This window comes from Gambusia affinis, linkage group LG03, assembly GCF_019740435.1.
Source record: "Gambusia affinis linkage group LG03, SWU_Gaff_1.0, whole genome shotgun sequence".
NCBI classification, from domain to species: domain Eukaryota; kingdom Metazoa; phylum Chordata; class Actinopteri; order Cyprinodontiformes; family Poeciliidae; genus Gambusia; species Gambusia affinis.
This window is the reverse complement of record NC_057870.1, coordinates 9,482,712-9,496,627: the sequence shown is the minus strand read 5'-3', so window position 1 is coordinate 9,496,627 and position 13,916 is coordinate 9,482,712. Positions and strand designations below refer to the sequence as shown.

Genomic DNA, 13,916 nt, shown 5'->3' with positions numbered 1-13,916 from the left:
ATGCTGTCCTTCCTTACTGTGGCTCCCCTGACATTTTTCCTTCTCATTCCCATCCACCATGTTTCTTTTCTCTCTCTCGCTCTCTCTCTCTCCCTCTTTCCTCGTCTCTCTGTTGCCCGGTCAGTCGTTCAGGTCATAAGCTGGGGAGATAAAAATGGCATCATCCATTACTTTAAGAAAAGCAGTTAAAGGCTGGTGCTTCAAAACTCTGGGTGAAATTGGGTATTTATCCGAATGTTTTCCCTTCAAGTGGCCTGGCTGGAGTCTGCTAATTCACTGTTATACTTTACACTTAAAGATGAGGCTTTCCCTCTTTCTATATATCATAGCCTCCTCATTGGGTACACCTGAAGGCAATATCCCTCACATCTAACACCCCTCAAACCCCTACACATCCAAAGTATTATTATCCTGTGCTCTCCTTTTCTTTTTTCTTTCTTTTTTTTTGTTTTGCTGTGATTGTACTATAAAGATTTTTATCCTCTGTTGTTCTGTGGCTGTCCTCATGAGACACAATAACATGGAAACATGAATCTATACAATTATCTGCAGTGTTTTGTGTGTGTGGGGAGGGGGTATATTGAGTGTAGTCGTGAAGAGTCAGATACTGTAAAAGCCCATTCTTTTTTGCCTTCAGGGGGTGGGAAGCACCATCACAGTATCACAGGTATGTCATAACCTCTCCTGATCAAATGTTTTCATGTTCTTTCAACCTCCTTTTGTTTTTCTTTTTTTGGTTTCTTTCTTTCTTTTTGAATGTCGTAGGCTTCCAGTTTTCTCCACTGCACAGAACCTTTCCCCTCCCCCCCTCTCACACATGGACCAATGCTAATGTTAGAGAGAAAAAAAAAAAAAAGAATGTGAAGTTTGACTTTACATTTTGAAAAGTGAATGACAATATCCAGTATTTGCCTACAATGTACCTGCAAGTCTCACAGATCTATAACTGCATCACACCCACGTAATCACTGTGTGTAACGATGTGTCACATTCCTCTATAGTCATTTATTATCATAATTTATTATTTTTATGTTTTTCCTTTTTTTAAATTAGTGCTCCAATTTATTTTTGGTTTGTGTTTTTCTCCGTGTTTCTCGACACAGGGCTCTGTTTCTTTGCACTTGAGTGGAAGATAACATTTTATAATATATATTTTATTTATTTTTAAAGTACCTGACCTCAGATACTATTTATAGGGTTCTTCTTGATGAATGCATACCAGACAATCCTATTGACTCATTTTGGTTGGGAAATAATAATACACCAAGACTTTAGCAACACTTTTCAGAAAGCAGTTTTATTGTGTTTTCAGTAAACTGTATGAGAATGAACTGATTTTACGCTATGTTTTATAAAATGGGCGTCTCAAAGGGCAAAACTGGGATTATTATGTTAGTAATGTGTAAGTAGGTGTACAGTCAATTGTGTGAATGTGAGTTTTAAGTTTCATTTAATGTGGGGATACTTTAAAGGTTTTAGCAGTGTGGCCTGGCTTAGATGATTGTATCAGAGGAGCAGGAAATCATAAGAATCATAAGATATGCTTCTTTTTCAATAATTTGTGTACAATTGCATGTCAATTGGCATGACTATTATTTTATTTTTTTCTTTCTTTCTTTTTTTTTCTTTTGGTCTGTTTGAAATAAATAAATAAAAACAAGAATGATAATAAAGGTTTTTCACATATTACAAACAATATTTTGAACAATCTTTGATTAGGGTAAAATAATCCAGTTTTGCATTGACAAGTGTATGTCAAATACATTACTTGGTTTTATGCCATCTTAATTCTGAGATGGTGCTAATAGCGAAGCAAAGGTTTGAAGGACCTTCAATTATCCCACTGACAGAAATCTTAAGGTAAGGTCTTACTATTGTATATAGTTTGAACTAGAGAAAATCAAAGGACATCCAGGGTGATGAACAAATCTGTTAAATCTCCCTTTAATTTACCACCTCTAATAATACCACCTAGCATTATTAGAGGCAAACTTTAGCGGCAATTTCATCAACCAGACCTAATTTTCCTAACGTGTTTATACTGCTTGCAGCGACATGCAAATAAGAAATAGAAAATACAGTGAGGTTCAACTGACAAAATATGAGCTGCCAGTGATGCCCTGACAGAGATACGCCCCGGACACGGAGCCGTATCACAATACCATCCTACATTCTGACTGGTATCGAGTCAAAACCCGAAAACCTCGATGCAATGCTGGGCGTATATAGATAATTCCTCACAGTGGCTGAACCTTTTCAGAGTCACAAACTCACTGTGGTCACGTTGAAGCCCTGGCTGAGTCATTTTTCAAACTCCCTGTAGCTCTTTTTTGTCCTGCTTTGTTGATTGCGAGCATAGTTCATTAAGTAAACACCATCCGTTGTGTATGGTATGCCAATATCACTCTGCGGCTTTGCTCGATGCATCATCGCTGATGAAACACCCGGCATCAGTTTAGCAGTGATCATTTAAAATGCCTGTAATGTGCAGAAGTCACCCCTGAGAGAGATCCTCGGTTTCAAATGCCAAGTTAAAATGTGTCTTGCTTCATGGACTCTTAAAATGCCTCAGTCTTCAAAATCGCTGAAGTTCAGTCAGAGCTTGACACCTCCTCAGTGGCTCTGTACTTACAGACTTACTTGTGTGTTGCAACCAAAAGCATGGCATTAGAGTATTTTCATCCTTGACTTTGGAGGCCACAGTTGATACGAGTTTGTGAGTGTATCTCTAGATTCGATTCCTAAACCTTTTTTTCCAGTTCTACCATTAGTTATTAATGGGCATGTCTTTTCTAATCCTGGGTGACAATTAATTTTGGAGAGAGCGCTCTGACAGCTTTTTGTCTGATTTAAAAAAAAAAAAGTATATAAAATTTTACAATAGAGGGACCTTTTATTGCTGTAGATTACCCAGAGAATTCAGGTGCCAAGTTAATTAGGCAACAATAGTTTTTAATTATTTACAACTGCTTCCCAGTCTGTAAAATTGTCAGAATTATACAATATTATTATGCCTTTGCAACATATATGCATTGACTTGTATATGTTATGTGTCTTTTAGGCAGCTCATGTTAGTCACTGCAGTCTCATAGTCTTACTGTTTTATTTTTATTTTTTTCAAACACAGAAGTGAAGTGAATGCACTGCCTCTCATGAGACTGAAGGGAATTAGTTCTGCAGATTGGGTTTTGCTCCACACCTTACACTGCAGTGCATTTGCTCATTGTTTAGCTAAACTTGAGGATACCTGGAAGCCGGATTAATAGACGGAGAAATGTGGAGGAAAAAAGAAAATTGAAACAAAATTGGCATTGAAGTGAATTTGCTGACTGTTTCCTATATTGCTGTAATATCATGTTCTAAAACAGTGTCTGGATTACTCATAAAAGGATTTTATAAATGTATATACATATAAATATAGATTTTCCTTTTCATACACGTCGATTAGTTTAGTGCACTGCATGAGCATTTTGTTAAATTAAGCAGACTGATGAGCATTAGAAGAAAATTGTATGATTTTTGTTGGTTTGTGGCCACAATGTGAGCTATCTAAATGAGCGAGAATATTGCTCTGTGTTTGGCCCTACAATCTACTGTAAGCAGGTTAAGTAAAAAGGATGATGGCCAGGGCTTTCATTGCTTCCAATTAAACCTTGCTTGTTAGTTTAACCTCTAGGTAAACCCATCAAACAATTGATGTCAAGGAAGCCCTGCCAACTGTGGGCCTCGCCTGAATGGTCATTAATTTTAATTGCCTAGATATTAAAGATTTAGAGCGCAGAGACGTGCAGGATAGAAATGATCTGATGTCCTGCAAATCCAGTCAGTTTTTACACCACGGCATTGGCGGACTGCTAGGGATATTAAAATTTAAGCACATGGGTGGAAATTAAATAAAGCGTCATTAGGGGCAGCTGCTCTTTGGCTGGTCCAGCCGTGGGCTGCAAGGGCCTGAGAGGGGGGCTGCAGCACAGCGACAAGACACTCTAATTTATAGGGCCATTAAAAACAAGCGTCATCTCATTATTATTCCGCTGTTATTGCGGAGCCAGCATTTGCACATAAGGTTCACTCCTCATGCAACTTTTCAGTGTATGATTGTGGATGTCATCATTCCAATAAAATGAACACTTATAAGCCTGAACTAGACGTGGACTTAACCAAATCCTGACACTAATGCGACCGAAGGTTTTTTTTTTTTTTGTTGTTTTTTTTCCTTGTGAAATTTTGGTTCTGCATTAAAACATGCTGAAACAAATGAAGAAATGCACCACCTGGATTTCACTAGTGGAAAATATAGGAGCCTCTCATTGAAAATGTAGTGCATGGATTATTGTGGTCCAGCTGGTAGGAAGTTATGTAACCCCAACTCGTTCTCCTAAAGAAATAAATCAAAATGAGTAAATAAAGCAGGCAAGTTTGGCAAAAAAAAAAAAAAAAAAAAAAAAAAAAAAATGCTACAGTATTTGCCTTCTGTAAAACTACCAAAAAAAAAAACATCTCAGCCGGTGAGTCAGAAATCCTCACTATATGATAATATTGACTTACAATTATTTTCTACAATTTCTTCAAAAATTCTCATCAACAATGAGTTAAATCAACCTAAATGGTTTTATTTTATGGAGAACAGAAAGTATTATTTTTGCCATTGAAATAATATAACATTTGGAATAGCTAACATATAATTTTATCTGTAACATGGGTTGTTTAGATAAACTGTTCTATATTTAAATAAACATGCACCTTATTGCCTAAGTCTTTATAGAGTAAGAAATGTGTATAAACAAGGAAATTCTGGAAGTATGCAGCAACAGATGAGGGAGGGGCAGCACTATTTTTCTAAAAGAAAACTTAAGTCACTCTGGAACTTTCTTTGAAAACGCTTAGACTGTAGCAGCAACACGGCTGAAGATCTTAGTTGGTTTGAAACTGTGTTTCTAAACCTTCATATCGGTTACCATGACGAGCCGCAGCCAATGTGTACATTTGTAAAAACTTTGAATGTTCCAACAAAATCTTAACGCCACTTTTGTATTTTATTTATGTTTTTTATTGATCATTGTATGTGACTGCTATTCATAGCTGCACATCTTTACTCTCCAGCACATGTTTAATTATTTTATCACCAAGGCAATCCTCCAAGTCACCAGTTACGCATGCATGCAAACACACAAAAATGTTCTGTTGTTTTAATGTCATGCCACATTACATATAAAATATAATTAGTTTGGAACAAGAGTCTTCATTAAAGCTTCAATAATATTTTCAGACAAGTTGATCAGTTTGTAATTTTTCTAACTCCCCTACCCTCCCCCTCCTCCTTTTTTGGTACTGACATGTTGCCGTACACAAGCTAAATATCTTCCAGCTTTATTTGCCAACTTGCTTTATTACATTTACTCTGTGAAGAATTTTTTTTATTTGCATAAGGTGTCAATCAACTAGTCACTGAAACGGGATCAGGAAGCATTCTTCAGTGAAGAAAAATCTGAACGTTCCTAACTTTTCAGCAGCCTCTGGAAAAAGTCCCGTTAGAGAAACTCTGTCACACCGACTTTAATGTTAGTGCAATAGGAGCCTCCTGTGTTTTCATTTTGTCAGGAGACAGATGTGGGTGTGTGTCATGCTCCTATCCATGAGAAGACACAAGTGGCTCCTGATTACGGCTTAATTAGCTTGTGTACCCGGCGGACATCACCGCAGAGGCTGGGAATTGGGTACTTGATGGACCCAAACATGACATCTTGAAACAATCACACTGCTGAATGCACGCTGCTGTGGCTGCTTGACGTCTGACTCCTCTTGCTCCTCCTCCCTCTGCTGTCTCCCGCACACAGGTATCCAACTGGTTCGGCAACAAACGGATCCGGTACAAGAAGAACATCGGCAAGTTTCAGGAAGAGGCCAACCTGTACGCCGCCAAGACGGCCGTGAACGCGGCACACGCTGCAGCCGCTGCGGTGCAGAACAGCCAGGCCAACTCCCCCACCACTCCCAACTCCGGTAGGCATTCGTACGTCTAAAAAAGAACAACAACAAAAAAAATGAAATCAAATAAAAGATCTGCCCTCAGCCTCAGTCCTAAACCTGCTGCCTTTCTACCACACTCACTCATGCACCATTCACACTGGCAAGAGTGACAGGCTCTGCTCCCAGCTTGGGGATCACAGTGTCTCCTGTCTATAAGACAGTTGATGCCAAGCAAACTCATGCATAAAGAGAGCGTTCCTGGCTTGTGAACCGAGAACACATGTTTTTTGGGGGAAAGAAGGAAAAAAAAAAAGTGAGTGTATTCAGAATGATGCCATGGGATTTGTTTTCCCTTGACTTTGTCAACTTCTTGTCATTTGTAAGGTAATAGTATGCAGTTCCACTGAATAGTTTGATATCCCCTCTCAAAAAAAATATAAAATGAAACATAATTTCTGGGGGCATCTAATCAAGAATAATAAGAAACTATGTGGAGTTTACAGTGCAGGAAAAAGTGTTTCTTCTGTTTTTGCTTTTATGTTGCACTTAAATATTTGTGATCGTCAAAATCGTTTTTGCTAGTGAATGCAAGAGAAGTTTTCAAATGGTGATTTCATTTATTAACTTAAAAAAGACTGTGACATAAATATTCCACTCTAAAGAAATAAAACTACTGATCAGAAATAAAATCACAGACATCTGTCAGCAAGTAAATTGTTACAGAACCATTTCTGAGGATTTGGAAATCCAGCAAACCAGAGGGGGAGTTATTAACTATAAATGGAGGAAACATGGAACAGGGAATGAACTCGGAATCGAGATTGGACAAAAAAAAAAAAGGCTTCAGTCGAAAAGTTCCAATGCAAAAAAACACTGCTGACCAAAACAACACAAACGTCCCATCTGGTTTTTTTCTTTCCCTTCTTGTTTCTTCCTATGAGCATCTTGATTGATGTAAAATTATTTTTAAAAAGTGTAATTGTTTTAGAAGGTGTATGTCCTGTTACTTCTGGTGTAAAGCTAAGACATAATTTCATCAGTTTGTCACCTTGAAGTGAAGAATGTATGAAAGACCCAAAAGTAAACAAGATTAGATTAGAAGTTGCCTTCTTAAGGACGTAAATCAGAGTAAGACAGCGTTTCATAACCTTAAGCAGACCAGAAATCCACAGCGATGTGAACATGGCTGGCAAAACTATTACACATTTTAGAGTTTAAAATGTTTTTTACATATGACCATTGGCATGGATAGCTTTTTCTCTTTATTAAATGAAATCATCATCTGAAACAATATTTTGTATTTCTAGTTATTTTTATTGATTTTTTTTTTCTAGAAACACAAATTTTCCCTTACATATTCTAAATCTGAAAGGGAGAAATATTTTTCCACAGCATTGTATGTTTATGAGAAATATCAAAATAGAGCCCGGATGCTTTCGTCCATGTTAGTAAGCAATGTTTGATTGAAATTGGACTTGGCTGACCTGCGTGGGGATGTGGCGAGCTTATGAAGTGGTCCCTTTTTCTTGCACCCAGGATTCCAGATGAAAGATGAAGAGTTTCAGCTGGATTCTGCAGAGAGCAAAAACACTCTTTTAAGCAACATGTTTACTGGTACTGCTCTTTTCATAAGCTTCTTATTGTCTTTGTCATGTACCATACGATGCCTCCCTGTGAGACTTTAGCCTGGAAGTAGCTGATGTGGAACAATTGGGAGCTTAGGCGACCCAACCACATGTAGAGCCGGTCCCCCTGTGTGTCGTGTGATCCTCATCCCATTTGTGTTCACCACATTCGTCATGAGACATTTGGTCCCGCTGCATTCCGTACTTCCTCCTCCGTTTGGCTCCTTTGCTTTCCCTTCCTTTGCCCCCGTAGTTGCTTGCTCTGTGGAGACTTTCTTCTGTGTACTCGTCTGCCTGAGTTGGGTTTTGTTTGCACAGACGCACGCGTGCTGCGAGTCTGTGTCGCTTGTGCGTGGGCGGGGTGTGTGTGTGTGTGTGCCTGTGTGTGTGTGTGTCTTGTGCTTCTCCCGTTATAGACCTCTCATGTTTTCAGCCACTTACATCTTCCCTCTCCAGGTTCTTCGGGTTCTTTTAGCCTCCCAAACACTGGGGACATGTTCTTGAGCATGCAGAGTCTGAATGGGGATTCTTACCAAGGGGCACAAGTCGGAGCCAATGTACAGTCACAGGTAGGATCAACAACCAGGGACAGTTCCTGAGATGCCGCCACAGAGAGCTGTCCTTGTCTTGCCTGTGTACTGAGCCATCCACAGTGCAGTCTGAAGCATGTTAAAACCAAAAATAGAAAATAAGGGAAAAACCATGCCCCTCCTGCGAGGGGCAGCTCAAATTACCCAGTGAGGCCTCCAATGCTATCCGACTGTATGAAGTGTTTACTGACTATTTCGCTTTGGATGGAATATTTTGGCAATCAAAATATAATCCTACCCCACTGCTACCATGCCAGGAAACAGTTTCCTGGTTACGAACGTTTTGTGAATGCATTTGGCTTTGACTTGGGCTCTTGGGTTTGGTATTGGGTTTCTTTGGTACGATGTTTCCCCTTTATTTCTTGTGCCGTGTTGCTGTCCTCCTGTCTCATTGTGTTATCGTTTATTGTCAGTGTCTTCCATCTTGTGAGTTTATTATCAACCTAGAAAGTATTAATTCCTTCAAAGCAGCCATTAAGTATGTGCTTTTTTTTGTTTTCCTTAATGCTTTGATTATATTTTTTCTTGTTTATCAACCCAAAGCAATAGCCCAGAACAGTACATCTGAGCATGCTTGTTACATTGGTATGCTTTATTTCTTAAGATAATCTGTTAGCTAGTTAGACCTCTGGCTGTCTTGGGAACCTGTTTTTTTTTTTTTCAAAAGCTTTTGATTAGCACCTTTTGCTTCACCTAGCATGTTTGCAGATCTATCCGAACTGCAGAAAGACATACATCTGACCAGTTTCTGCACCTTCTCTGTCCCTTTAGGTGGATACCCTGCGCCATGTTATCAGTCAGACGGCAGGATACAATGATGCTCTAGCAGGAAACACCATGTATAGCCCTCATGGCCTAAATGTAAGTTTAAACTCCAGTGGCCAATGATTAAACTGAATCACCTTCTGTAGTAGTGCTTTTATCATCAAATACTCTGTGAAAAAGTTGGACAACGATATCAAGCATCTTGCATTGGGTGGTTATTTACGCAGAAACCTTGCATTATTTACACAGGAAATTAAAGTTGGTATAGCCAACATCACCAGTGATCTTCCTGTGTAAAGGTGCTGAAATATAATGTAAAGTCAAGTAAATATTATTTTACATGTTTTCACTGTTCTACTTTAAACACCTTATGTCTTATTATGTTTCACGCAAGAATAAATTTGATAAAACTAGAACTGCAAAATTTCATTTGTTTCCCCTTTCAAAAAATGATCTGTGTAACGTTAGACAGCGTGCGTTGTCACTTCATCACCTGAAGTTATTGTATTCACCATCACTTTGTCTCAAAAGATGAATGAGATGGAATAAAATAAGTATCCCGATGCATATTCCTCTGCATTTCAGCTGTTTTGAGATGCTTCAGAGAATTTTCCATGAACTTCTCCTCATTATAAAAAGTGAACACGTGATGGCCCAAAGCCTTTTTCAGACATGAATTCCATCTTTCCTGATGAGGTTTGATATGGCGCCTTTTTGTAAAGCAACGCATAATCTGAAGCCATTAGAGTAAAGATTAATTTTCTTGATGAGGGAGGAAGAATAGTGAGGGAGCAAAAGAGAGAGAGAGAGAGAGAGAGAAATGGTATCCGACAGCTTTCTCTCTGCAGTATATCAGAGCCGCTCCCTTTACATTGTTACTGTATGCCTGCTGGGTAAAATGCGCACACACACACACACACACACACACACACCCTCAAATACCACTCAGAGTTGAGGCATCAAAATAAAATAACACATTTATTTCTTACTGAAAATTACAGGAGGATTTCTGTGAAACAGAACGAGCGTGTTTTATGTAAACAAGTAGTGGCAGTTCTTTTTTGTGTTTTTTTTCAGAGTTCAGGCTTTTAGTGTTGTTTTGGCTTTACTGTTGCTGTATTGCTGTAAGCTATGTCGGCATGTCAGCTCTGAACAAGATCAAGTGTTTTTCACGTTCTCCCAAGGTTTCTCACTTCCATGTGCCGTGTGGACCTCATGGTTCACCAGAGTAGGCTGATGCTCCGAGTAAACGCTATTTAATATCTGAAAATAATATGAATATTAAAAAAAAAAAAAAAGATAGAGAAAAAGGTAAAAACTCGTGTAGCAAAGCTCCTTTCTTCTCCCTCTTATTTTATCAGCAACAAGCTGCTTCTTCTACATGCATTTGCAGAGACTAACCTTTAGCTTTGTTGATGGTGACGTAGAGAGATCCAGTAAAGGCTAGGTCACGCCTGGAGCAAAGCATAGTCAGGCTGGCTAGGGCCGGCTCTCTTGGAGAGGCCCTGCCTTGTCACTTTCGCTCAGCTCTCCCCACCTCACCCGGCCGAGCCCTCCCTCTTCTTGACTGACAGGAGAATATGTAGCGACAAGCTGTCGGCCACTGCTGAAATCTGCTTAGACACTGATTTCAGGGACTGCTCCCATTGGTTCGGACAAGAGACAAATTTGTTTCCGGGGTGTCTCTTTGCTGATGCCGCTGTATTGCAATGACTGGACTACTCACATGGCATCAACATGTCTGGAGATGCAATTCCGCAAAATGTGTTTGCCACCTTTAATATGTCTTCTTGGAAAGAAAGACGTCTTGCTTATTTTGGCTTATTTTATTATCAGATATAGAAGTAAATATATAATGATGTTTTACAAAAATGTTGTCATTTATCAAGAAAATAAAGCTTTCGGATTTCTGGAAGGGTTTTGGCCCACTCTTCTTTATGCAGTTGTTCTAGTTCATCCACATTGGAGAGTTTTTATGCATCACAGCATCTCTGTCAGATTAGGTTTGAACTTTGACTTGGCCACTCAAAAAACTATTTTTTTCTTTTTTTTTAAGCCTTTCAGAGGTGGACTTGTTGATGGTCTTTATATTGTTATCCTGCTACATAACCCGAGTCTTGGGGTTAAGATTACAAACTGATGCCCAAACACTCTCCTTCACAATTAGCAGAGAGGAGAATTAATTTTTATTGTTGAATCCTGAACAGAGACCTTAAGTGAGACAAGAAAGAAAATGTACAACACTGCTCCATGTTTTTTCCCCACTGAGTCGCAAAACCTTAGAAACGGTTTTATAATTTTTTTCAAATTGAAAATGTCTAAGTTTATTTTTCATAGATCATTTAATTTCTTTAGATTGAGGCACAAAGTGTAACTTTCATGCTGTCAGAATGGTTCTATTTAACTCATTTCTTGATTTTTACCTGCAAGGCTTGCAAGGCAGTAATCAGCCCTGGCTGTGTCTACTGAAATCAAAGAAAGCACAAGAAAACGTGCTTAGTCATACTTATGTAAACGTTAGTTCATGTTGGTTTAAGAAGCTTGTTCCAATTAATTAATGAAATCATTTGAAAACTGAAATGTGTATTTTCACTTAATCCTTATGTCGTATATTTAAGATTGTGTCCATGAAAAGGTTTCAGTATGACCGGATGCATTAGTGAGAATAATATTTATGTAGCTCTCTTCCATCTCTGAAGCCGACCTGCTTTCTTGTTGCAGCAGGTCCAACTGAGATCTCAACGTTTTTCCATTTGTGTCCTAGGCTAATGGAGGATGGCAAGATGCAAGGACTCCATCTTCTGTGATCTCTCCCACAGAAGGGCCTGGAAGTGTGCACTCGGACACCTCAAACTGATTAATGCATCTTCCCCTGCAGCGCAGCATGGACTTCTTCATTTCCTGTAAAACAGACAAGGACTTAAAAAGCAAAAAAAAAAAAAAGGCAAGAGTTTTCCTTAAGATTTCCGGTGACCGCGGCGCACACGTGCACATGGCATCCTCCGTTATGGACACTAAGTGTTTCCTGATCGCTCAGACTTTTTCTTTCATGCATCGACTGTAATCACCATGCTTTTGTAAACATGCACCACAACAAACACGTACAAATACAAACACAAACACAAGCAGTCTCTCCCCACAAGCCCCCAAACCAAACATAATCTTCCAAACTTTCAGGACGAGTATCTCCAGCTCTGCTACGAAAATAACCGGATGACATTTTATGACATTTTAAACGCCCATTCGTTCGATTCTTGATTTGATAGCCGCTCTCCATTTTGATAATTGAGCGCTCTTTCGTTTCCTTCAATTAATGCCGCTGTTTCTTTGACTCTAATGTGCTCGCAGCCTTGTCCGGCGACTCGACAATGCTCGACGCTGACAGCTCGGTGGCAGCTTCGCGGTTACTTCCCAAGATTTATTTTTGTCTCACAGCTGTGTACATGAGTGCGAGAAAACGACTATTCGAAGCGCGGAACGTAAAGAAGCGTAATTGATTGCTTGACTGAAAACGTGACGCGGTTCCATATTTTATAATTTGACGTTTTGTTGTGTACATATGTAAACATTTCTTTTGTACTGCTTATGGAATCAACAAATCTCCCCTACAGTAGATCATTCTGACACGGCCTACAGGAGCCCGCCCCATTACACTGGAAAAGTTGTACATAATATAGCCTAAGAGTAATTAAAACATCCAACCAATCAATACGCCACTTTCTTACCTCATTCATAAAAACCAGTCATTTGCAACATTTCCGTAGCTTAGAGTGCTCACTTACTACCTCTAAACAATATCGCCATCATAAAATCTTTCTTTTCTTTTCTACTTTTCTGCTCCTTATTTAATGGTTTAATCTACTTATTTTTGATTACATCTCACAACAGTGTAAACTCTTCATTCCCTATGTAATCTAATGTATATTTTAATCTTTTAATAAAATTGCGTTGCTGTGCTGCAACTTAAAATGAAACAAAAAATAAAAAATGATATTAACACAATGGGGGGAAGGGGGGCGCAGACAGGGATCGGGTGAAGAAATTGTTGGTTTAATGGCTTTTATTGAGGGCGGGGGTGGTACACACCAAACAGTAAAACTGTTGTAAATACTGAAGAAGAAGAAAAAAAAAAAACATTTTGAATGTTGCTCATCTTGTTACTAAATCATTCAGAAAAAAAAGAAAAAAAAACTCACTATAAAAACTGTAATGCATAGAGGTTTCAGTATTCAGAACTGTACATTTCCTGCTCTGTTCAACAGGGTTCAAGACTTCTTTTTCTCTCTTTTTTTTTCTTTTTCTATTGTATGTGATTCTGAAACTGAAAAAAAAAAAGTCATGACAAATGATTTGTGGCAGTGATTCTAATGTATTAAAGATGTTTAGTGTTACTTTCTAACCAGACTACACCCTGGACAGAAAAGTCTTCCTTGTGGTAGTTGTGTAATTTCAAACATGAATAAACCTTTTTGCTTTCATGACACCAAGGACTTTTCTGTCTGTTTGTTGCATAAGTGGGAAAGCTTGATGTATTTTTTACATATACCAACCTGCAGAAAAATAAATAATTGTACGGATTGATACTGAAAGTGCACAAAGTTAATAAGTTCCACCATTTCATCAACAACAAAACGGTGCATTATGTTTGATTATTTTATTTTAGAAGAAAAATTGATGTCGTACATCACATATCATGTAGTTTCATGATGTTTTTTTTTTTTTTTTTTTTTTTTTTTTAGCTCTTTAGACTTTACACATTTTATGCTAAAGCCAGAATTTTATTGGGACTTTTGTCCATCTCAAACTTGTAGTATATTGAAAGATACAATATAAATTTTTTCACACTAAAATCTGAAAAGTGTGACATGTGAATGTAGCATATCCCCTTCAATCTGATTCCCCCAAATAAAATCCAGTGAAGTAAACCCTGCCATAGACTTTAGACTCATCCTCCATGGAGGAGTTG

The 13,916-nt window shown here is 38.5% G+C and overlaps 1 protein-coding gene and 1 long non-coding RNA gene across 10 annotated transcripts in view; one reads left to right on the top strand and one right to left on the bottom strand.

The window, feature by feature from the left end:
- The window catches only part of pbx3b (pre-B-cell leukemia homeobox 3b), a 76,346-nt gene extending 62,913 nt beyond the window's left edge, over positions 1-13,433 (top strand). For 2 of the 9 annotated variants that reach the window (XM_044110801.1, XM_044110804.1), the window contains exons 6-11: positions 638-667; positions 5,838-6,003; positions 7,507-7,584; positions 8,052-8,164; positions 8,957-9,046; positions 11,715-13,433. In XM_044110801.1, coding sequence (XP_043966736.1) covers positions 638-667; positions 5,838-6,003; positions 7,507-7,584; positions 8,052-8,164; positions 8,957-9,046; positions 11,715-11,807 — 570 coding nt within the window. In that variant the 3' untranslated portion in view covers positions 11,808-13,433. Of the gene's footprint in view, positions 1-637; positions 668-5,837; positions 6,004-7,506; positions 7,585-8,051; positions 8,165-8,956; positions 9,047-11,714 lie in introns of those variants that run through there. The other 7 variants (XM_044110802.1, XM_044110803.1, XM_044110805.1 and 4 more) reach the window with 5 other exon arrangements.
- LOC122827797 lies at positions 5,838-8,940 on the bottom strand. The gene is made up of 3 exons (XR_006370125.1): positions 7,628-8,940; positions 7,455-7,542; positions 5,838-6,019 (listed from the first exon to the last, which is right to left on the bottom strand). It is a non-coding gene; the product is annotated as an uncharacterized LOC122827797 (long non-coding RNA).
- Positions 13,434-13,916: the final 483 nt, after the last annotated feature.